A 22884-nucleotide genomic window follows, 5' to 3' on the forward strand; every position below is an offset into this window, starting at 1 on the left:
GTAAATTAGACAATTTTAATCTTTATATTATTTATTCAAAAAATTTTAATTGAGGTATTTGACAAAATTATAGGATATTTAAAGTGTACAACATGATGATTTGATATACAAATATTACAAATACATTGTGAAAGGATCCTCCCCATGGAGTTAATTAATAACATTCATCACCTCACATACTTACCTATTTTTTTATGCCTTGTTTAATTTTGAAGTTGAACTCACACAAAGATTTATTTATTTATTTATTTGTCAGAAAAAGAAAGAGAGAGAGAGCACGAACAGGTGAAGAGGCAGGCAGAGGTAGAACCAGGCTCCCCACTGAGTGGGGATTCCGATGCGGGACTCGATCCCAGGACCCTGGGATCATGACCTGAGCCAAAGGCAGACACTTATCCAACTGAGCCACCCAGGCATCCCTCACATTTTACAAAAGTCTTAAAGGAAACGTAAATATTTGAATATATGACGGAAATCAATTTGAATCAGTATGATTCAAAACTCAAAAGCTAAAAGGGATATAGTGGGGAAAATGATGCCCCCATCCTCTCAGCCACTGAATTGCTATCTCTGAAATATCCAGATATTTTCTGCATACATAATTATTTTCTCCATTTTTAACAGCTTACTATATACCATTTCTTTTCTTTCTTTTTTTTTTAAGGTTTTAAGTAATCTCTACACCCAACATGGGGCTCGAACTCACAACCCCAAGATCACGAGTCTAAAGCTCTACAGCCAGGCACCCTCTATCTACCATTTCTTCACTTTTTTTCATTTTTTTTTAAAGATTTTATTTATTTATTCATGAGAGACAGAGAGAGAGAGAGAGGCAGAGGCAGAGGGAGAAGCAGGGAGTCCGATGCGGGACTCGATCTCAGGATGCTGGGATCATGACCTGAGCCGAAGGCAGACGCTCAACCGACTGAGCCACCCAGGCATCCCCACTTTTTTTTCATTTAACAAAATACCTTAGAAAACACTCTATATTGGGATTGTTTTCTGTAAAAGGACAGACAATAAATATATATATATATATACACACACATACATAAAATGTTATTGATTTAAGTAATCTCTACACCCAATGTGGGGCTCGAACTCCTGACCCTGAAATCAAGAGTCAGATGCTCTTCAAACTGAGCCAGCAAGGCGTCCCAGACACTAAATGCAGGTTTTGCAGGCCATTTGCAACTGCTCAGTTCTGCTATTGTCAAGTAAAAGCTGCCACAGACAATATATAAATGAATGGGTGTGGCTGTGTTTTATTTATGGACATAGAAATTGGAATTATATATAATTTTCACATGTAATGAAGTATTATTCTTTTTTTGATTTTTTTCTCCAGTCATTTAAAAATGTGAAAAGTTATCCTTCGTTTGTGGGCTGTACCAAAAATAGACAGTAGGCTGAATTTGACCTTCAGGCCACATTTTCCTGATTCCTGCTCCTTTTAACATATAAATACCTTCTTCATTATTTTCTATGGCTGCACAGATTTCTAAAGATAAATTATAATTAATTTAACTAAACCCTGATAGATTGACATGTAGATGATTTAACAGTCTTTTGCTATTACAAATAACACTGCAACGACAACAAAAGTCATTTTGCCATGTGGGAGAATATACATATGATTTCTAGAATAGTTCCTGGAAATAGAAGTGTTGAGTCCAAGGGTATATAGCTTGAAATTTTGAGGAAGTGACAAGTTGCCTTTTTAGAGGTTTCACCGATTCCTTTACCAGCAATACGTGAGAGTGCCTGTTTTCCCACTCTCACCAACTCAGTGTGTTTCCAAGCTTTTAATATGTGCCAATCTGAGAGGTAAAAAAATGTATATATAATTTAGTGTAGTTATTTTCATTTCCCCTATTATAAGTGAAGTCTAGTATCTTTCAATCTGTGAATTTTTTTGTGATGGATTTTCTACATTTTTCTGTCTGATTTTTGATCTCCATTTATTGATTTGTAGGAGCTCTTTCCTTTTTTAGGACTTTCTGTACAAAATTACTTTTTTGGGGTGATATTTAGAAAGGCTTTCCTAGGGGCACCTGGGTGGCTCAGTTGGTTAGGCGGCTGCCTTCAGCTCAGGTCATGATCCTGGAGTCCCGGGATCAAGTCCTGCATCGGGCTCCCTGCTCGGCAGGGAGTCTGCTTCTCCCTCTGCCCCTCCCCCCTCTCATGTGCTCTCTCTTTCAAATAAATAAACAAAATCTTTAAAAAAGGCTTTCCTACTTTAAAATTAAGTTATGAAAATAAAGTTCAAGTACTTTTGTGACTTCACCTTTACATTTGAATTTTTAATCTCTGTTTACTTGTATATGATGTTATATTTTGTTTATCTTTAAAAGATTTTATTTATTTATTTGAGAGAGAGAGGAGCACAAGTGGGGAAGGGGGCAGAGGAGGAGGGAGAGGGACAAGCAGACTCCCTGCTGAGCGAAGAGCCAGATGTGGGGCTTGATCCCAGGACCTTGAGATCATGACTTGAGTTGAAGTCAGGCGCTTAACCAACTGAACCACCCAGGCGCCCCAGTGATGTTATATTTTAAAATGAATGCAAGGCATGATACTCAGTGAAAATCAGTGGGATCATATGCTAGCCATCCCCCGTTCACTATATAGTAGGGACCTGCAATTTCACCAGTGATTTATTTATTCAGTAAACATTTATTAAGCAGCCACTACTTCTTTTTTTTTTTTTTAAAGATTTTATTTATTTATTTGACAGAGACACAGCGAGAGAGGGAACACAAGCAGGGGGAGTGGGAGAGGGAGAAGCAGGCTTCCTGCGGAGCAGGGAGTCCGATGCAGGGCTCGATCCCAGGACCCTGGGATCATGACCTGAGCCGAAGGCAGACGCTTAATGACTGAGCCACCCAGGTGCCCCAAGCAGCCACTACTTCTAAGGCGTTGAACCCCGTGGGGGATACAGAGATAAATCAATAATAATCTCTTTCCTTAAGAAAGATTAAGTAATGACCAAAACAATAACGATAACAAAAGCAAATATTTAAAAAAATTTTCTCTGTACCAGGCACTTACTTAACATGTTCCATGCATTGTCTAATTTATCTTCATAGAAACCCCTGTTAGATTAGGTTCTATTCTTGTTTTATGTACTTACAAATGAGGAAAGTTACTGAGTAATAAAGCCAGCATTCAAATCTAGGCAGCCTGATGTCTGAGCTTGGGCTTCTAACCATCCACCACACTACCTGTCATACCTGGGCCCAAAGGTGAGCCAGGAGTAGGAAAAGTACTCTGGGAGTTCAGAATGGCTCATGAGGGGCTGGAGACCAAAATATCTTTCATATCTTTATTAATATTTGACTGGCGTCTCATCTCTGGCACTGTGTGAAATTAATATCCTCAAGGTAATTTCCCAGTTTCTCCACTTACTCTTAAATTATATTTTTGGAGATGCAAATTTGTGAGCAAAGTGGTGATACCCAACCAATTATTAGTAATTCCCTTAAAAAAATACTGTTGTGAAATAGTTTAACATATGAAAAGAGTAACTCAATGTCATTTTTCCTTGTAGCGGATGTGAGGCTGAATTTCCTAATGGTAGTGGTTTAAATGTGTTCTCTCTCTTCAAATAAGATAGTGTGGGAGATGTTGGGATGATCAAAGAAATTTGCACCTGGAGTTCAAGTTACCTCATTAGTGACTTCCTGTCCAAAAATCACATTATTTTTGAGTACTAAGGAAATTATTAACACCAGGTCAAAACCTCAAATATAAATTAAGCTCTTACTAAATAATTCTGAAAATTGAATGAAAAGATGAGTGTGAGTGTGTCTTTGTGTGTGTTAAAATTTACAGCTTCTTACTGATCTCACCAAGTTAGCGGTGTCATTCATTTGGCATGTGAAGTTGATAGCTAACAAACACTTGGTTGTTAACAAGCAATTAGTTATAATATTAGGTGGGGCAGGTTAACTGCTATGCACACTGGCTTAAACACTTCTTTCTATTCACATGGGAGCCCTGGGCAGATGAACAGAACGGCGGGGCAGCCCTCCTCCACAGAGTAGTTCAAGGACTCCGCATGGAGGAAGCTGTACCATCTGAGCATCTTCCGTCCAGCCAGCCCGATGGGGAAAAGGGCATGTGGGATCGGGCAAGGGGCTCCCAGGAGCCAGACGTGGAAGAGGCACACATCACTTCTGTTCTCGAGGGAAGGCTGGAGAAGGGACAGCTTAGAGAGAAATACGTGCCAGTTAGAGCCCCCTTCCCCACTGTTGCTCTGGCATACTCACGGTTGGGGCTCTGAGTCTTCCTGGGAGCCCAGCGGGCATGGCTCGGGGGCGGCAGTACCCAAACACCATCACGTGTTGTCAGCAGAGGATGATGAGGAGGGCCATGCTGAATGCGATGTGTTTTTGTTTTCAGGAAGCCTTGGAGTGGGCCATGAAGAACCACCTGTGGGGTCACGCTTTGTTCCTCTCCAGCAAGATGGACCCAAGGACCTACAGCTGGGTTATGAGTGGGTGAGTGAGCTGGGCGCTGGCAAAGGAGACCAATGGAGCAGAGAGGCCTCCCCCCAACCAAGGGAGGGGTGGTGGGGAGAAATGCAAGATGCGCTGGGAAGCCCCACACACCAAGCATCCTTCCAAATTCTCTTTTCTGACCCGGACGTAGGATATCACTTCTCTAGGTTCTTATAACCTAGACCTGGACACATTCTTTCTACCTGCTTGATAAATAAACATTTTAGTAATATTTCTCAGGGTGTGTTCCAAAAGTTACATAGGTTTCCACAATCTAGTAGTTCTCTTTGGGAGGGGCTATTCTAGATAGTTCCACCAGTGAGGGAATAGGTGACCACTTATGGCTAACTGGCAGGAGCTTAGACCCGAGAGTTAGGAGTTGTCTATCACTTAGTCTTGCAGTGGGGAATGTGGGTGCTGAGAGGAAGGTCAGGATATGGGGGAGCAGTAGGAACGGGCTTTATATATAGGACTGGCGATTGGATGCGGCAGTCTTCATCTAGGGCAGGGGGACATGACGAGACCCAAGGGATGTGTTTAGTCGGAGATCATGCCGGCACATCGAGACCAGGAAGAATGCCCAAACCAGGACGAGACAGGATGGGAGGTTGACTACATGGCCACGAGTTTGGAATAAGGGGGAGTAGGTGGAAGAGCTGGGTGTCGGGGTGCTGGAGAAGGAAGGGTTTCTGAGCAAGCTCAGATCCATGGGAGGGCAGGGACAGACATATGGTGGGGTGGAGAGGACTGTAAGGGGCAGGCTTGGATCTGACAGGGAAAAAGCATGTTCCCTCAAAATGTTCATCTTCCTGTGTTGGTGGAAGCTGTGAAGCTGTGAACCTCTCAGCTGAACTCGTTTAAATTGGCCATAAATGGGCAGTTGGCTGGGAAGATCGCACTTGCCTTCAAGGCTGTCATGTTACCCTTCTCCATCCGTGGATTCTCTTTTCTACCCTAACCCTCAGTCTTCCCAGGGACTAGGAATGCCTCTGCGCACTTCATTATGCTCAGGGTGGTGAGGAGCACTGGTGTTTTATTATGATAAGTGCTCCGAGCTCCCAAGGCAAGGGTGCTATTAAGTAAAAGACCATATTCTGAGGGATGATTCTCCTTTGGGTTTTGGAAATGAACATCCTACAACCCCACGTTAGAGCATACATCTCTGCTACAGATTTTTGCCTTGGGCCATTGATTTTTGATGGGGCCCAGTGAGTTGTGAAGAATATCTCTTACTGAGTGTGCTTAAATCTCAAATCAGCTATGGAGCTTATTATATCCTTGTTAAGCATATCCCACGGTTTGTCATCGGCGGGATCATTTCTGGTCCCTGTTCTACGCCTCTTTGGTTACTGGACACGGCTATTTAGTGCTTGTGCAGAAAAGCACTGCTGAGCCAGTCTAGTTGTGAGCCAGAGAAGCCAGCCTGAGCACCGTGGGCGGTGCATGCGGGGGGCTGCTTCAGGGGAGGAGGAGCTGGCTGGGGAGAAGCCAAGGCTACACAGATACCCACGGAGAGGAAGTTTGGGTTAACTGCTGGGGCTCTCCGGGGACCTGTGAAATGTTGGGGCATCATTTCCATGACAAAGAAAGCCTAGAGAAATGGTTACTCAAGAGTTAGGGCATCAGTGCCAAAGTGCAGGAAATACCCCCAATAGTGAGCTCTCTGGGGGGGGGGTGGAAGGAAGATCCTGCCAAGCCCCCCAAAAGTGGGAGGTAGCAGAGGCACAACTGAGAGGCAAAGAGAAATTTGTATTCCAAAAGTAGGTGCTGAAATCAAATAGAAATATACGGGAGCTTTTGCGCCACTGGCAATGGGTAAAAGGCGCTCTTGGCTTGGTCACCACTAATGGTCACCTCTCTCTGCAGCTTCACCAGCACGCTAGCCACCAACGACCCACTGCAGACCCTCTTCCAGTTCATGTCGGGGAGGATCCCACAAGCAGCCACGGTACTCTTTGTGACGGGACTCCTTCAATACCCCAGCATCCTAGGGGTTTAGGGGGTGGGGACAGCTCGGGAATGAGGTGATGACTTTAACGATTTTTCTTTTTATTTTTAGAGAGGGGATAGAGGGGGAGAGGGAGAGAGAGAGAGAGAATCTCAAGCAGACTCCCTGCTGAGCGCACCTACCGTGCACTTGGCCCTGTGCTGAGCACTTGGCTTCATATTATTTCATTTAATGCACAGAGGTAGGAATTATTGTCCCCGTTTTGCAGATGTGGAAACTGAGGTGCAAGGGTTAAAATGACCTGAGATCACAGAGCTTGGAGAAGTGGAGCCAGGATTGGCTCAGGTCTGTCTGATCCAAAGACCTTGCCCTTTCCACGGTCGCACAGCTGCCTGCATGGTGTGCATGGATAGTGAGAGAGCGCGCTGTTCCCAGGCTTCCCACAGCGAGGCTGCCCTTCTTTCCCACCGCTGCACACAGAGCCTGCAAAGCTGGACATATTCAATCTTACACGTTGTCTGGAGTTGGATATAGCTCAGGAGAAGTCTGAGGCCAGCCTAATGTTTTTCCCATGAAAACAGACTTGATCTTTTTGCCCCAAAGTACCCTTCTTTATCCTTGAAGTCGGTAACCTTACTGGGATCTATCTTGGCGTTGACTATCCGGGTCAGTTTTTTTTCTTGGTACACAGCATGCTCTTTTAATATCTGCGTTCATATTTTACAGTTCAGGAAAGTTTTCTTGAATTATATCCTTCAATATTTGTTTTGTTCCATTATTTTGGTTTTCTTTCAGGAATTCCATGTACGCACAGTTTCGTATATATATGAATATATACATATACACAGGCAGATTATATGTATATCATTTTCTCTTTAATTAAAACACTTTTTTGGGGGTGCCTAGGTGGCTCAGTTGTTAAGTGTCTGCCTTCGGCCCAGGTCACGATCCAAGGGTCCTGGGATCAAGCCCCACATCGGGCTCCCTACTCCTCGGGGAACATGGTTCTCCCTCTCCCTCTCCTCCTGCTTGTGTTCCCTCTTTCATTGTGTCTCTCTCTGTCAAATAAATAAATAAAATCTTAAAAAACAAAACAAAACACTTTTTGTTTCCTTCCTTCCTCCCTCCTTCCCTCTTTCTTCATCCTCTTCCCCCCTTCTTCTTCTCCTTCTTCTCCTCCTCCTCCTCCTTCCCCTTCTTCTCCTCCTCCTTCTTCCTCTCCTCCTCCTTTTTTTTCTTCTTCTTCTTCTCTCATTTCCATCCTGTGTGTCCCTTACTGTGTTTTCGTCAGTGTCTCTTCATTGTTGTGCTCTTGCCATTTTTGTCTTGATTTCTTTGATTTTTTCCACTTCTTCCTGAGCTCTGCAGGTCACATTTACCTCTTCCTCTTGTCCGCTGTCTCTTTCCTGAGCTCTTGTAACTTAGCTTTAGGCCCTTGCTTCATAAGAAATTGTTTCATTACTTTACTTAAATTCATGATGAAATGTTTGCTGATACTTCTTTTTTTTTTAAATATTTTATTTATTTGACAGAGAAACAGCGAGAGAGCGAGAGAGGGAACACAAGCCGGGTGAGTGGGAGAGGGAGAAGCAGGCTTCCCGCTGAGCAGGGAGCCCAGTGCGGGGCTCGATCTCAGGACCCTGGGATCATGACCTGAGCAGACGCTTAACAACTGAGCCACCCAGGCACCCCTGCTGATACTTCTTTGTTTCGTGGTTAACATTTTTCCAGTGAGCATTTTTTCTACCTTCCATTTATTTTTTCATGTTACTTCCCTCCTTTTATCTTTATAGTGAATTTGTACAGATTCTGTGTTTGATCCTTGACAGGAGTGAGTCTTCCCTGGGCCAACTGCTTGGGGTAGGTCTGTGCTGGGGAGGGGCCAGGGCCACAGTGCAGGCTGACTGGCATTTCCCACATGATCTGGAGGGTTCAGTGGGTATCTGTGTAGCCTTGGCTTCTCCCCAGCCAGCGGAGACGGCTGTGGGATCCTCTCCTTCTGGAGTTATCTTTCTGCTTCCTCCTGAACTCACCTATGTTCAATCTCTACTATTTTTGGCAGCTTTTTCTTGCATTTCAAATTTTGGGTTTTTGCTGACACCTAGTTTTAATGAAAATGGACTTCACACTTTTGCTTTTTTATTCTTCTTATTGCTTCTGGACAATTCCTAGAAAAGAGAAGAGAAATGATGACTTTCCTGACCATGGTCAAGCCCACTGGCTATATGGGAACACAGAGTGCTCACGAATCCGCTGAATGGCTGTGCACGGCCATGAAATTGCATCATGTCATGAAGCAGGAAATGATGTAATCAACATACGGTCCATTGGGTCTCCCAGCAAATGCTAAATGCTCCCTGCTGTTAGGTGAGAAAACTGAGAAGCCAGAGGTGATGTGCCAACGCACAGTATTTGATCTTACTGTTTGAGCGTTGCTTCGCATCATGGCATCCAGTAAGAGGCTAGTCTTTAGTTACTTGGAATGAGTGGAAAAAGCATGGCAACCAGAAAACCCAGCTGTGGGCTTCCGTCATAGGTGTAACCAGAGTCTGCTCCTTCCTGTTCTGTGAACTTGGCCTTCTTACTTAATCTCAGAATGTCAGGCTTTCCTCTTTGTGGGCATTTTGATGCCTCACCAATAGAGTTACTGTGCAAATTACAGGAGAGAGAATATCTGAACACATATCAACCACCATGCTTGACCCATTGAAGTTAGTTAGGTGTTCGCTCTCTCTTTCGTGATCTTTCTCTCCATAGATCAGCTTTACAGTGGGTTTTTTCAAATCACCTAGGGAAGAGACAGAAGAATGACTTCTAAGTGTCTGTTCTTTTCAGTAAGGATTTTTCTTTTGCTTGTTCCTTTAGTTCCAGCAAGAAAGGGCCTGGCCGAAATGGGGATAATAATAGTACCCAATGCATGTGATTGTTCACAGGAGAAATGCTTGGCACTGGGTATGGTTCACGGGCAGAGCACAGTGAGTGAGAACTGCTGTTCTTGTGATTTATTATCATCATCCCCCTCATTCACACTGCATCACCCAGATAAACAAAGAGCAACCATAAAATGCAGTTGGATAAAGCATCTTTTGTTCCTTGGGATAATTACAAAGACCAAATGATTATGAATTGTTCTGACCTCCAAATCTTAGCTATTACTACTGTCCATTTCCTTCCTTCCCTCCTTCTTTCCTTCCTTCCCTCCTTCCTTCTTCCCTCCCTCCTTCCTTCTCTCTACCCATTCTGTGTAACAAACTGGGAAATGGACCGGTCTGCAAATCACCTTTCTTTTTGCTGGGCTTCTCTCTGTGTGTGTGTGTGTGTTTGCACCTACGTGTCAATTATAAAGAGCAAACTAATTGCAAAGCACTATGCAATGTGCTTTACTGGCTATCTTATTTTATTATCAACACTAACCCTGTTAGGTAGAAATGATGATCTCTAGTTAAGAGATGAGGGAAAAAACGGTTTTGAGAAACTTGCTCAAGGTCACAAAACTAGTAAGAAGCAGGACTCCAGGGGCGCCTGTATGGCTCAGGCGGTGAGCAGCCAACTCTTGATTTCGGCTCAGATTATGATCTCAGGGTGGTGAGATCGAGCTTTGTGTGGGGCTCTGCATTCAGCGGGGAGTCTGCTTGGAATTCTTCCTCTTCCTCTGCGCCCCCCCCACCCCACCCCCACACTCTCATGCTCTAAAATAAGTAAATCTTAAAAAAAAAAAAGAGGTAGTTGAATCCAGGGCCCGAGTTGTTTCTGTGATGTCATATTGTTTCTTTACTGATATTTCCTGTCCTGAAATCCCCCTTCATTCAGGAGAAGGGAGACCCAAACCCCATTCTTTGTGTGGGGTATTTTCCCACTTCCCCAGCCTATGTGCACCCTACTGCCCCCTTGTGGAGCTCTGCTGCTCCTGCACGGTTGCCAGAGGGAGTGGGCGTAGCCCTCAGCTGAGAGCAAGATGAATGGGGACTGGGTGCTGGGCTGGGCCACGTGGCCTGCTTTCTTCGTCCTTCGAGTGGCGATAGGAATTCGACTTCTAGGGTTGTTGTGAAAGTTAACTAAGGTGATGAGTGTGAGAGGCCTTTGTAAAACCAGAAAACACAAGCCATGCGGTAAGGTATTAAGGGTCTAGGGTTCCCCTGACTTCTAACTGGCTAATGTAGATTCTTCATATGAATCAAGGATGTTTGGTCCTCCTTCTCCCACTGAAACATCAGGGTTTGTTCTGTTTTGTTTTTCTGGATGTTGTCCCTCGCTGTTGGGATCAGGAGCAGCAGGAAGAAATTGGAAAATCAGGAAGTGATCCATAGTGTCATTTTATTTACCTACCTCCCTATATTCCTCTGAATGTATGTAGGTGCACCTGTCTGTCTGCTACCCATCCTTCTAGGAGTCTTGCTTTTTAAAAGGAGATCTCGAAATCAACCAAGGACAGCACCGCAGGAAGGTGTAAGCACACATTCCCTGAACTCCGAACTAGGAGATGGACAACTTTCTTCTCCTACACTCTGGCTAGCCCTACATTAGTCAGTAAATCTCCCATTTTGTCTGCTGCCTTTCAGTGCTGTGCGGACAAGCAGTGGGGAGACTGGAGGCCTCACTTGGCTGTGATTCTGTCGAATCAGGGTGGGGACCCGGAGCTGCTTCAGCGGGCGATTATCACCATGGGGGACACCCTGGGTAAGCAGAAGCCAGCCCTGCTACCCTCTTCTGTAGGGAGACAGACAAACATCTGTCTGTAGGCTCTTAGGTGCTGTGCTGGGCCCGAGTCTGTGCCTCAGGCTCTCCTTTGACCCAGGAGCCTCCGTGTTTGGGGGACAGAAACTCCAGGGAAGGGAGGGTCATTCTTGCCTCCATTTCCCAGAATTTCTGCTGCAAGCCAATGCAGTCCAGACCCCCGAGATTTGGGCTGTGCGGCTAAAAGAAGCAACAGTTGGCTTTCTATCCCTGGTCAGATTCCCCTGAAGACGGAGTTAACACTGGGGGACCTCGGCTCCTGTTATGGTTAGTCGTACAGTGACCCAGCTCGGCCAGATAGCAAGCTCTGTCTTTGCCCGAACTACCCTGGGTAATTGTGTAATCTGTACTTGTATTCTCTCTCGTGAACGTGGTCTTATAAACACTTATGGGCTATTGGATGTTCCAGATCAGTGGTTCTCAGATTTGGTTAAGGGGCAGAACATCTAGAAATCATGATAGTCTTTGTAAACGTTGTGGTATAGTGCTCTGTTAAACTGAAAATAGCTGTGTGTAGGGTTTGCCAAGTCAGCTAGCAGGCTGCTCACACTCGGGCAGAAGGGGAAGTAGGATTTGTTTAGTCCTTCCTGGGTGCCAGGCACTGTGCTGGGCACTTTACCTACTTGAATTAATTCAGTTTTGAGGTCATGGGAAATGTATGGGAGAACATTCTGGAAATGGGAACAAGGTGGTGATTATTTTGAATTTTATGAGCCCTGGGAAAAGTTTCCTATTGTTTGACTTCGGCAAGAGAAACATTAGTGCCCCAAGAAGCCTAATTTAAAAACGGCTACTCCCCATGGCCCCCATCTTTGCTCAGGTGTATGCATCTGCTTCCTTTTCACCCTCAGGAAGGACTAAAATGCTTAGCAAATTCCTAATGACAAATACAGGAGGGGAACAGGAATTAGTGACCTATTCTGACCGAAGAACATTGGCGTGTCCAACTGAGGCCAAGAACGCGGGTGGGAGGGGGTGTGCGGTTTGGGGCATGTGACTCCTGATGAGAACCGTTCTCCCCTGCGCCCCCTTGAGGACTCTCCCGTCTGACCCCCGAGCACCCCTGCCGGCCCTCTCCCATCCCGCCCAGAAAGTGGGTCCCCACACGGCATGCTCTGTGACTGGGGCTTGCTCTCCTCCTCCCGCAGCAGGGAAGGGGCTGGTGGAGGCCGCCCACTTCTGCTACCTCATGGCCCACGTGCCCTTCGGCCACTACACCGTGAAGACAGACCATCTGGCCTTGCTTGGCAGCAACCACAGGTACGTGGTCCTCTGGGGAAGGGAGCGGGAAGGACGTTTTCTGGGGGATTGTTTTACACCACCAGGGGGCCTCAGGCCCCAGTCCTGCTCCCCCAAACTGGCTTGTGTGCCTTTGGGGTGTATTGTGCCCCTCCGACCACTGGGTGGCACCCTGGCTCCATGAGCAGAGGTCACCTCTTGTGACTCGTTAGTGCTATCCGCGCGGCTTGTGGCTCCGTGTTAGGCAACCCTGGGCGGGCCCAGAGTCCGCCCTGCGCGGAAGTGGAGATTGGAAGACGTTTATGCTTACTCTTTACACCCCTACAGCGACTTGGTGCACAAGCTACTCAAAGTCCCACCTGTTACTTATTCTTTGTTGGCCGTAACATCAGGCTTTTCACGCAGAAGGATCTTCATAATCCCGTAGACAATGAATAAATGGACAGAAAGACCCGTTTGCTTCCTAGCAGTCCTCCGTGTTCTGGATCTCTCTTCTCCCCTCCCCGTAATAGTTAAGAGTTCCTAAGCCCTTACACTGTGCCAGTCATTTTATTTGCACTGTTTCCTTTAATCATTACAGATTGACCCTATAAATAAGGTATATATATATATATTTTTAAAGATTTTATTTATTTATTTGAGAGAGAGTGAGAGAGAGCATGAGAGGGGAGAGGGTCAGAGGGAGAAGCAGACTCCCCACTGAGTGGGGAGCCCGATGTGGGACTCGATCCCGGGACTCCAGGATCACCACCTGAGCTGAAGGCAGTTGCTTAACCAACTGAGCCACCCAGGCGCCCCTAAATAAGGTATATTTTTAACCTTCACTTGATAGAGGAGGGGAACCAAGGCACAGAGAGGTTAAGTAACTAACCTGAGATAGCACAGCTAGCGCGGGGTCACCCTGGACTTGGAACCCAGGCTGTCAGGCTGCGAAGCCCCGACTGATCACTGTTGCACCAAGCAGCCTACCTCTGCGGAAATGGCGGTCTCGTGGTGGGCTCTCTCCTGTCATGGTCTCCGATGGTGTCTAGTGGGCTTGTCACATCCCATCTGTGCCCAGTGTGGCAAGAAATGCGTAGGGCTTCATTCGTCTCTCTCCTATGTTTGTGTCGCATGAGGGCATTTCTGGGGATAGCCGGGAGGGACCGTGAGTTCAGATACCACAAGCTGTTGGGGCACGTGGAGGCGTCTGGAAGCCCCTTGGATCACCTTCGCTCAGCCCGCTTCGTCTTTGGCTGAATGGACACCTGGCTCAGGGACTGTCATTTGATTTTTGGCTCAGCTGTCCGCCCCATTCTCGGCCACCTTTCTCGGTGCTCTTGGGGCCCTACATCACTCCTTCTTCTCTTTTGTTCAGGCCAAGAGTGGCCTCTCACAGGTGCACGTTCTAGGCCTTCCAGGCACTAAGGTTCGCTCTCAGCATGTTTAAGAGGAGCACCCAGTGCCCCGCCGAGGTGGGAGGGAGAGCAGCTTGCCTTAGGGGACCCTCCAGCAAAGAAGGTGGAGGACCCCACTCTTTTCTGCAATCTTTGTTCCCCAGCACCTCTGGTGCAGGCCTGTGTTCTGTTCCATCTCCAGCCTCAAGAAGGTGGAACAAGAGGAGGCCAAACATTCACTCTGGAGGCCCAGAGCGTCTTTCCTGCCTGGGAGCCATCCCAGGGATCAGCCCAGGGCGGAATCTCTACCACTAACGGGTGCAGCTGGTGTTTGTCTGCTAGGATTGAAACCCCTCCCCTCCCACCATGCCTCAATTTCTTTTATTATTATTCCCTGGTTTTAGTCAAGAGTTTTTGAAATTTGCAACGACCGAGGCTATCCAGAGGACGGAAATCTTCGAGTACTGTCAGATGCTGGGCCGCCCCAAATCCTTCATCCCTTCTTTCCAGGTAACGCACGACTGTCAGCAGCTGGATTTCCAGCTTTACTATTTGGCATGGAGTAGCCGGGCTAAGTCATCGACAGCACTTTTCTTCATTAGCTTGAGTGTGGGAAGAGTTAGGATTTCTTCCTAGGTCTCCTAAAGGTCTACCTTTTAAGATATGAAAGCAAAACACGGCAGTGCCCCCTCTGCCGGAGGCTCCTGCCTCCCACCTGACAAATGGAAATCAGCCAGTGTCCTGGGGTCTCTGCTCCTCACATCTGCTTTGCAGCAACTTCTGCTCTGCTCTCCCCAAACAACTCTCCCTTCTCCTCTGCCCCTTGGCCATCCTGCCGGGGGTGGGAGAAGGAGGCCCAGCCTAGGGGCTGCCCAGCCTGCTCCCTCCGTCTGACCTGCTCCTGCCCTCTCTTTTGGACCCCTCTGTCTTCGAGCTCTGAAAGTTCCTCCTGGCTCCGTCCCCAGTCCTCACCCTTCCTTCTTCCCCTTGGGGCTTCAGCTGTGCAGGTGGAGTGCACGCTGCGGGTTCTCCTCTCTTCTCTCAACTTCTCTGCTGGATGCCCTGTTGTCACCTCAGATTCATCAAGACTCCTTCAGAGCCTGCCCCCAGAGTGCACCCGGCCACACACACACACACACTCACCCCACAACACAAAGCACAAAACCAAAACTTGAAAATGAGTGAATTAGTTATGAGAAGGGAAGTGACCCCATTAGTATCTTCTTTCGGTCTTTTACCGAAGACTCTCCTTCCCCGGCAAAGCCATGCCAGACCAGCTCCCTCTTGAACAGTCCTTTCATCCCTCTCTCCCTTCTTGGGTCATCCCCCCCTTTCAGTCTCCTCTGGGCTGAGAGTAGGGGATTAGCTAGTTTTAGTGAGTACGCTCTAGGTGCGGGCATAGTGCTTTTGTGTTTTTAGGGTATTACTTCCCATCCCGTGAGGTGTGCATGATTACCCCCCTTTCCCAAAAGAGGAAACTGAAGCTCAGGGGAGTTACATGCTCTTGGCTCACATCTCTTGCGTACCATTTGTTCCAAGACCTTTGCGTGGATTATCTAATTTAATCTTTACAACAGCCAAAGGGTAAATAGTATTATTATCCCCATATTAGAGTGAGGAAACTGAGGCACAGGGGGGTGGGATAACCAGCCCAAGGTGGCACACCCAGTGTGGAGCTGGGATTTGACCTTGGACCTGTCTGATTCCCAAACCGTCACGCTCCATCTTGCTCTACCCCTGATGCTTCTGTGAATACCCGCCTGCTCTGCATCTGAGTCATTTCTTCTTCCTTTCTATGTCCCCCCTGGTGCCTGGTCCTCCACGCCACCTACACCAGGCTTTCCAGGTGGCTGGGCTTCCTGATAAGAAGTAAGTAGTCTGGTGTATTTTGATGGGGACTCGGTCTACGGAGACTGAACTGATGGTGACTCCCATCACTCTCTCCATGATGCGGGATCTGCAGGCTGGATTTGAAATTGTGCCCATACCCAGATAGGATGCCCCAAATGGCACAAGGCCCTCCTTGAGATGTGGATGGCAGAGTTAATGGGAGCTGGCTTCCAGGAAGTCTTATCTGCGTTCCTCTCCTTCTATGCCTGCCTGGATGGACTCCTCACTGGCCCTGTTCCTCTTCACAGGTGTATAAGCTCCTTTATGCTTCCCGGCTGGCAGATTACGGCCTTGCATCCCAGGCCTTACATTACTGCGAAGCCATTGGTGCGGCCCTCCTTAGCCAGAAAGAGAGCAATCACCCAGTGCTATTAGGGGAACTCATCAAGGTGAGTTTCTCAAAGGGTTCTCTGCGGGTGTTTTATCTTCGGCGTTCAGAGAAAGCTATTGTAGGGTAGCTTAGACTCCACATCTCCTTGGAACATGCCGGAAAATTGGAGCCCATGGCTGTCTTTGACCACGTACGCGTGCCCAGGTGTGATAAGCCGAGTCCTGACACCACACAAAGAAACGGGCAGTGGGCGGACGGTGGTGGGATCGGGAGACGGGAAACCAGGCATGTGCTCTGCCAGAAACTTAGTGTTGCAACTGCTTTTCTGGGACAGTGAAACTGCACGTTACGGTGAACCGTTCTAATTATAAACGCCGGACTTGGAAAATATATTTTAGTGATTAAAACAGGAAATGATCCTTATTAAAATGCTTTTAAATGCATGGAATATTTTATCACATGTGAGATACATTTAAAAAAGAAAACAAAAACAAATCAACTTTTAGTTCCTGGGGAAAAAAACAATCAGGCAAATAGTAGTTCCAATTAACCAAAGAAAAATCCATTAGCTAGAGAGTCCAGCAGCCCAGGGTTGGATCCTATAGCCAACCCATCTGTAGTGCCAAGCCCCCTGCCCCTGAGGGGTCTGCCAACAGGCCGGGGGCTGTAGCGCCGCAGGGACCTGGCACGGAGGAGCTGGGAAGTTTGGGGACTTCATAAGGGAGTAGAATCTTGCAACACAAGGTAGTCCCTCGACCAGCAGTGTGGGCATTACTTGGAAGCTGGTTAGAAATGCAGCATCTCAGGCCCCACCCAGAACTCTGGGATCAGATTTAGCATTTTAGCAACAGTCCAGGTGGTTCCCCAGGGCACTGGAGTTTGGGAAGCCTCGCTAGAGGCTCTACCCCTCTTTGCAGAGATGCAGAGCTGGGTAACAGTTTCTTCTTACATCTTATGGAGGATCTAACACCAAGATGGGTTAATTGTTTGTTTATGTTGCAATTTCGGGAAGGTACCTGCTGAATTTGCTACCTCTCGGTTATTCTTTGTAATCTAATTGGCAAGGGCGTGAAGATTGTCTTTATCCCATTCCCTTATTGCCTCGTTCCCCATTGTGTTTCTGTTTCTCCTTTCCCCTCTCTTACCTTCACCCCTGACCCCGCTGGAAACCTGGCACAGCTAGCAGAGAGATTGAAGCTGTCAGATCCCTTGGTTGTAGAGAGACACCGTGGAGACAGGGACCCGGAGCCAGCCTGGCTGGTGCCCCTTCGCAGGCGGTTCGAGGAGCTGGCGGTGAGTGGGGCTGGAGCCGGGCCAGGGGCTGAGACCTTTGTTTCTCTCTTCGCTCCCCTAGCACCGAGTAGGCAGGCACTGACCTTGGCAAGTCCCCGACCCCGTGGAGGGCCCTGAAGTCCCCCAGCACCCACGAGGCACAGGTTGACCTGGGCAGGGGTGGTGCTCAGCCTCCCAGCTTCCCGCCCCCCCTCCCCCGCCCCCCGGTCCCTGTCTAGGGTGGAAAGGGTTTCCTGTGTCAGCCTGTGAGACCTGGGGCCCTCTTGCCGATGCCCCTTGCCACCCTTCTCGGGGGTCCTAGAAGATACATTTTATGACCATTAAAGCTTTCATCTCTCTGTTAGGATCTACGATCACAGTGGACCCATGTCACTTTCATGGAATGTAGGGCAATTGCTTAAAAGATTTCCAGGCCTTTCCTTTTTGTTCTGACAAGTGCAAAAGCTGCCAGCGGTAATTGTAACATAATTGGAAGGGGGCTGCCTCCATTCTCTTTCTTCCGCCGTCTCTGAAGACAGGACAGGGTGGATTTTTCAAGGCACACGCAGCCCTGATTCCCGCCCTGTGCTACGCACATGGGGCCCTGGGCCCCGCGGTCTGGTCCCTTCCACTTGCCCCTTCCTCAGGGAGATGATGGATAGCGCTGGTGTCCTGGTCCCTGCCTGCTCTGAGCAGGGCTGAGGCCTCCCTCCTGCCCATGTGCCTCTCCCACCAGCCCTTGGCGTTCAGGCAACGTTCCCCTACCTTGCCACTCCCTCTGAAGTTTCTTTTTGACTTGGTTTTTGTTTTTTAAAATATTTATTTATTTAAAGATTTCATTTCTTTGTCAGAGAGAGAGAGAATGTGCGAGTGCACTAGAAGGGGGAGCGGCAGAGGGAGAGGGAGAAGCAGACTCCCCGCTGAGCAGGGAGCCCGATGCAGGACTTGATCCCAGGACCCCGGGCTCATGACCTGAGCCGAAGGCAGGGGCGCTTAACCGACTGAGCCACCCAGCCACCCCTTGACTTAATTTTTAAACTGTTGTTCCCTGTTCTTGCTTTTCTTTGTGTGGCTTAAAAAGATTTTACTTTATTTTACTAGCACAAGGTAGCAGGAGACACTGGGGATCTTCGTTCTGCTCACTCAGATACTTCGGGAGCCAGAGGGACGGCAGGTACCCACGCCGACGACCTGAGTGTGGGGAGGGCTGACGCTCAGCACCTGGTCATACGAGATGCAGACCTTAGGAAACACTCTGCTTGCCCTTCCTGGAGCGCTTCCTTGCCTGTTTCAATCTGACCCATTGGTCCAGGCACCTTCTCCCCACAGCTCCGGCCGGCCACAGGCATCCCAACACTGCTAAGTTCCCGCATTGTGAGAGTTTCTGCCTCACATTCAGGTTTTAATCCTCATTGTATTGTGTTGTAATCTCATGGTTTCGCCAGCCTCAGTAGCTTCCCCCCTGAGAGGAAGCCAGAGATGGTGGATTGTCCATACGTCACGTAGGTGTTGGAGACATAAGAAGGTTTTTTTGAGCTATCAGTTTGAGTTTTGAGCATTCGATTGCTATACACATGTGGCATACGTTTCAAATTATTTTCAGCACGTCCCTCCTTTCCCCTCAGGCTTCCTCTGGGCGCTGGGTCGGGCAGAAAGTATTACCCCCAGCTGGTTCTGCGCCCTTTCCTCCAGCTACCCCCCCATAGTGGGGTCAGGGCAGGGCTTCTTCTCTTTACTTCTAGCCGTTTCCCACCCTTTAGCACTTCCTTCACGGATGAGCAAGGGGAAGGCAAGGCAGGCAGGCGAGGTTTCTGCGCCTGGGCTTTGGCGCTATGTCACGGAACCTGTGAAGGTCACGGGCTGGAGGGGAGCCAGGCTGGGTGTTTCTGAACGCCGCTTCTGCTAGGAGGCAGCTGTGTCTCTCGTCATCCAGCTGAGCATGTGGGCCAGCAGCCCCAGCAGCCCCGTGACCTTGGGCCCATCACGGCACACGTCCACACCACCATCCATCTCACTGGCAAAATGGCAGAGCCAGAAGGAATACCTCCACACTTGCTTCCAGGGCAAAGCCATCATGTCTGTGGTCCGATTCGGGTTTTAACTAGAAACTGTTCAAACACCTAAGTCCATGAGGAAATCCTTAAAGGGGAAAGTTTATCCCAAAGTAAAAAAGTATGGCATTAAATGAGGTGGTAATTTCTATCCCCCCAGTGCACTAATGTGCTCCTTTAAGGCTCGGAGATCATACACGGGAGTGAAGGAAATCATTTTGTCAACTCTAAGTCATAAGCAGTGAGAGGCGTTCCAATCACTGCTGGGTTGTACTTGTCATTGCATGAACGGCAGCCACATCGAGCGGCCTGTCTTTGTGACTTCTTTCCAAGGAGGACGTGGGCAGGAATGGTTCTGGTGTGATCGGTCCATTCTAATGCCATATTTCAGGTCTCAGCTCTTCTTCTTTGCCCTATGTCCTTAGAACGCACTTTCTACCATGATCTTTCGGGACATCAAAGCGACTCAGGAGCCCTTGGGGACCGCTCAGCCTTGTGGCCATCTCTAGAGCAGACATGGCCGTCCCAGCCCAGCCTGCAACAGCCCTTTCCCCACCCAGCAGGAGGAAGTGTGGGGCAGACCGGGGTCCCTGTGCCTCTTTACTCAGTTCCTGGGACTGGTGGCAGCCTGGCCGTGACAGGGACTCCTGGAGGAGGAGCCTGGGAGGAAACCCAGCAGATACACCCACCCGTTGGTAAGACCTGGGTGAGGAGTTTTGAAGGGGAGGAAGCAAAGAGGGAGGTGGAGGGACCAGTAGGGGGAGGTGGGGTCAGAGCCCATAAAGCCCTGAATGGTGGGCGTGCGCCTGACTACGCGGCAGCCCTGGGGCTGGTCCTTTGCATGCGTCCGAGGGACGCTACTCCCTTCCTTTGCAGTCTGCCTCTCCACTGGGACAAACGACAAGGCCAACAGCAGTTCCTCCTGCCCTCCTCTTGGATGCATAGTTTCTAGAAGAGAGGTTGCAGGGTGGAGGAAGGAGGGAAATGCCATCTGCGCCTCCAGCTGTGTCGTCCTGCACCCAAGAGCTCACTGTCAGGGGTCACTGTCCTGCTCCCAAGGGTGGTGATGGGAAACAGAGGGGCTGAGTGTGGTGAGCCGTGCTGAGTGACACCAGGGGAGCTCTGGATTAGATCTTCAACCTTCTAAGATAATGTCCTGTCCAAGACAGGAGGCTCAAATGAGGAAAGTCGGGAGGATCCCTGTGATCTAGTTCCACGTGGCCCTGGTTTCCAGGATTCCTAAGGAATGGCTTGGCTTGGAGTAGAGGTCAGGTGACCAGCATGTCTTCAGGCGGCTGGAATTGAGAGGGTTTTGTATGTGGACTTCACATTAATGTGACCCACTTGGAGTCATGGGCTTGGACCTGCAGCTTCTTGGCAATTAGAAAAGCTGACTGCGTCCCATTCTTTCTTCAGGTTAGATAGGAAAAGCTCAAGTTCAAATCACGGTGTTTGTGTTTTGTGCCATAGGAGAGAACACAGTGTCTCAAGGAAGTTTCCAGCATCCTGATGGTCAAAATGTTGTTTCCCAACCCCAGGTGAGAAGACAAAGCACAGCAGATGCCTACTCTAATGCTTCAGGTTTTTTCCAATGGCCCAGATTTCTTAGCCATGTGCAGACTCCTTCTTCTGCCTGGTACCTGCTCTCCCTTCCACACTGTACCTTGTTTCACCAAATCCTAGTGGTGGGAAGGAGGGCCATGTTCTTGACACAACCAGTGTCCATGGGGGGAGGGGTGGCGGGGCCGAGTTTTGTTTTGGCCTCAGAGATCTCTCACATCCTCTCCTCACCTGTTGCACCAAACACTCACCACATCCTGCCCTGTCATGGGGGACTCTTGATGCTTCTTTCTTTATTGTAATTTTTACCTCACTTCTTTTTCCAAGAAGGATTTATGGCCGCTGTGTCTTTTTTCTCCTCAGTTAGGCTGGAAGGTCTTGGAGGTGGCCCTGCCTAATTGACTGTGTTAGCTAGCAGTCCAACGACTGCACCCTTCCCCCAACAATGGGTATTTGAGATGTTCTTTAGTTTTGCCTGAAGGCTGGAGGGTTTCATTGTATAAATTTGATCACATAAATAGTGGTTACATCCTATAAATGTCTCAAGTAGTAATGGGGCTGTAGGACTTAAAAACTTTTATGCTTTCCTTATTTTTTTCTGACCGAAATGTACTGTCGTACATTACTGTTATAGAAAACTTGAAAAATAAAGAAAAAGTATCATAAATTATCAATCAAATATTACTCATATGTTTCTAAATGTGTATAGAAAACTTTATTTCCTATTTGTTATTTAATACTATAAAATGAGGTTTTCCATGTCATTCATAAATGATTTTTATTTTTATTTATTATTTTATTGTTATTTTATTTATTTTTAAAGTTTATTTTATTATGAGAGAGAAAGAGAGAGCATGCCAGCCCGAGTCGGGGGAGGGGCAGAGGGAGAGAGAGAAGCTGACTCCCTGCTGAGGGAGCCCTATATGGGGCAATTAGATCACATAGCATAAAATTAGCAAAAAATCACCCAGGATCACAACCTGAGCTGAGGCAGACACTTAACCGACTGAGCCACTCAGGCACCCCTATTTTATTTTATTTTTTAAGATTTATTTATTTGAGAGAGAGAGAGCGCGAGTGAGCATGCAAGGGTGGAGGAGGGGCAAAGAGAAACTTAAGCAGACTCTGCGCTCAGCATGGAGCCATCCATGGGGCTCCATCTCACCACCCTGAGATCACCACTTGAACAGAAACCAAAGTCAGACGCTTAACCGACTGAGCCACCCAGGTGCCCCCATTAATGATTTTTAATATTGGTATGATCAAGTCCATTATGTGAAAGCACCATCATTCATTCATTCATTCATTCATTCATTCACAAATCCCAAGTTCCTATAATGTCCCCAGCACAGTCACAGGGCTGGGGACACACAGGGAACCAGACAAAGCCTACTCCCATGTGCTTCTGTTTAGTGGAGGTGACTTAAATAAACAACTGTGTGCATGAGGGATTTTACTTTAGATGGGCTGGCCGGGGAGGGCCCCTCTGGGGAGGTCTTGAGCAGAGGTCAGAATGGGGGGGGGGGCAGACATTTCAAGTGTGTCTCTCTTCCTTTTCTCTCTTTCCTCCTCTCTCTTTGATTTCCTTTCCCTTCCCCTCACGTGTAAAACACAGTGGTGGACATTCTAGTGATGGACGTGCAAGCCTTGTGTATTTCTTGAATTACTCAACCGGGAGAAATTCCTAGAAAGGGAGTCAGACTGCTGAGGTTTGAATCCTTGCTCTGCCATCTCCTAGCTGTGTGGCCTTAGACAAGTTGCCTAATCTTTGTGTCTTAGTTTTCTCATATGTAAAATGGGATGATAATAACCCTCCTCACAGGACAGTTGTAAGGATTAAACGAATCACTATATATAATGCTTCGAACAGTGCTTACTACCTAGTAAATGCTGTACTCAGAATAAAAATCGAAGTTTTTTCTAGATTTGCCAAAGTATTTCCAAGGGTTGTACCAATTATGCCTTTTTGGAGTATAAAATGTGA

The 22884-nt window shown here is 47.8% G+C and overlaps 1 protein-coding gene across 1 annotated transcript in view; it reads left to right on the forward strand.

Annotated features, from left to right (window-relative positions):
• LOC110574210 (protein transport protein Sec16B) overlaps nt 1–22884 on the forward strand; it is a 40964-nt gene that overhangs the window by 13225 nt on the left and 4855 nt on the right. The window contains exons 11-20 of the mRNA XM_021682866.1: nt 4402–4499; nt 6366–6447; nt 11007–11124; nt 12330–12441; nt 14201–14306; nt 15935–16075; nt 17197–17307; nt 18397–18463; nt 19766–20035; nt 20811–20878. Of these exons, the coding sequence (XP_021538541.1) occupies nt 4402–4499; nt 6366–6447; nt 11007–11124; nt 12330–12441; nt 14201–14306; nt 15935–16075; nt 17197–17307; nt 18397–18463; nt 19766–20035; nt 20811–20878 (1173 nt within the window). The remainder of the gene's footprint in view (nt 1–4401; nt 4500–6365; nt 6448–11006; nt 11125–12329; nt 12442–14200; nt 14307–15934; nt 16076–17196; nt 17308–18396; nt 18464–19765; nt 20036–20810; nt 20879–22884) is intronic.

Source organism: Neomonachus schauinslandi, chromosome 6 (genome assembly GCF_002201575.2).
Source record: "Neomonachus schauinslandi chromosome 6, ASM220157v2, whole genome shotgun sequence".
Classification (NCBI taxonomy): Eukaryota; Metazoa; Chordata; class Mammalia; order Carnivora; family Phocidae; genus Neomonachus; species Neomonachus schauinslandi.